Source organism: Trypanosoma grayi, assembly GCF_000691245.1.
Source record: "Trypanosoma grayi strain ANR4 Tgr_1173_V1, whole genome shotgun sequence".
NCBI lineage: Eukaryota > Euglenozoa > Kinetoplastea > Trypanosomatida > Trypanosomatidae > Trypanosoma > Trypanosoma grayi.
The window spans coordinates 3,307-4,667 of record NW_008826792.1 but is presented as its reverse complement, the minus strand read 5'-3'; the positions used below and the strand labels follow the sequence as shown (position 1 = coordinate 4,667).

At 55.1% G+C, this 1,361-nt stretch overlaps 1 protein-coding gene across 1 annotated transcript in view; it reads left to right on the top strand.

Moving 5' to 3' along the window:
* Positions 1-24: 24 nt before the first annotated feature.
* The window catches only part of DQ04_11731010 (hypothetical protein), a gene marked incomplete at both ends in the record, with an annotated part of 1,485 nt that continues 148 nt past the window's right edge, over positions 25-1,361 (top strand). Inside the window, one exon of the mRNA XM_009316597.1 lies at positions 25-1,361. This exon is cut by the window's right edge and continues 148 nt beyond it. Coding sequence (XP_009314872.1) covers positions 25-1,361 — 1,337 coding nt within the window.

The window sequence follows — 1,361 nt, the reverse complement described above, 5'->3', positions numbered from 1 at the left end:
GAACGTGAAAACCGGAGCCATTATATGCGATTCCACATGCAACGGCTCATCCTCACACGCGAGCGCATCACCCGGCAGCAGATTGAGAAGGATTACGCCTCGCAACTGCACATGCTGTATGACGAAATGGTTTACGAAGACGACATCCTGTTAGAGGATGAAATACGGGAAATTGAGCTTCAAGAACTGCGTGAGGAAGAGGAGGAGGAACGGGAAAGAGAACGACGAGCGAGGGATCAAGCGAGTGCGAACAATGTGAATATGTTTTCGCGCTCGGGTGGAACGCCGCCGTTTCAGGAAGGTACCGAAGATTCTGACGAAGAAGAGGGTGTCATACTCTCATCTCATAGCCATGCTGACCCCAACACATCCAACTCGTTTACACAGCGTGACGCTGTGGAGGCTCTTCCCACCGTCGAGACCGATGTGGATAATGAGATTCATCCCGACGACGACCCAGCGGTCGTACTGGAAAAATTGCAGCGAAAGTACATGCCGTTTTTGCAACCCCACGGGTTAGGAAAGGAACCTGCCTCACCCTCCGCAAACGCTGGTGTATCCACCAAGAGCGGTGATGGTGGCAGCGGTGGGGTTGACTCCAAAAGCAGCGGTGCACAAGAAGAGGCGCCTCTCGAAGTAGCAGTGGTTGAGGAGGGAGCCACACGTGGTATTGGGAGCGTGGCACACTTAAATCAACCCGCATGGACTGAGGAACAGGTAAGAAATGAAAGCGACAATGAGGAGGGTGAAGCTATTCCGTCAGATGTTAATGACTTGAGGGGTGTAGACGTGGCACCAGGAGAGGCCGTTGATGACGTGTGGTCATCGCCACGTTCCGGGGAGCGGTCTACCCCCTGGAGCTCTTCCCATAGGCCACTGGAAGGTCGTACCCGTCCGACCGGTAACGACGACGACGAATATGACGGAGAAAGCGAAGAAGACGAAGAGGAAATGTTGCCGTTAGATGCATACCTGGGAGAAAAACAAGATATATACAGTTCGCACAGAATCCGCAAAGCCAATCCAGAGGCTTTGGAATCACGTGCCGATGTTGAAGAGGAGGAAAGTGAAGAGGAGCATCTCGTCTCGTCTATCCCAGCCAGGGGAAAGAAGGCGGGGCCTGCAGGCAGGCCGCACCAAGGGGATGTGTCGGCTATCGAGGAACGGAACAGTGTGCCGGAAAGTGATGGACAAGAGGCTCCGCTCGAGTGTTCGGTCTCTAGGCACGTAGGAAAAGCGACAGGCAGCCCACGCCGGCGAGATGGGCCATCGGCCGAGCTGGAGCAGTTCAGCCATCCGTCAGAAGTAGACGAGGAGGACGCCATGGAGCCCACTACGGTGCAGCAGCCGAGTAAGCGGGG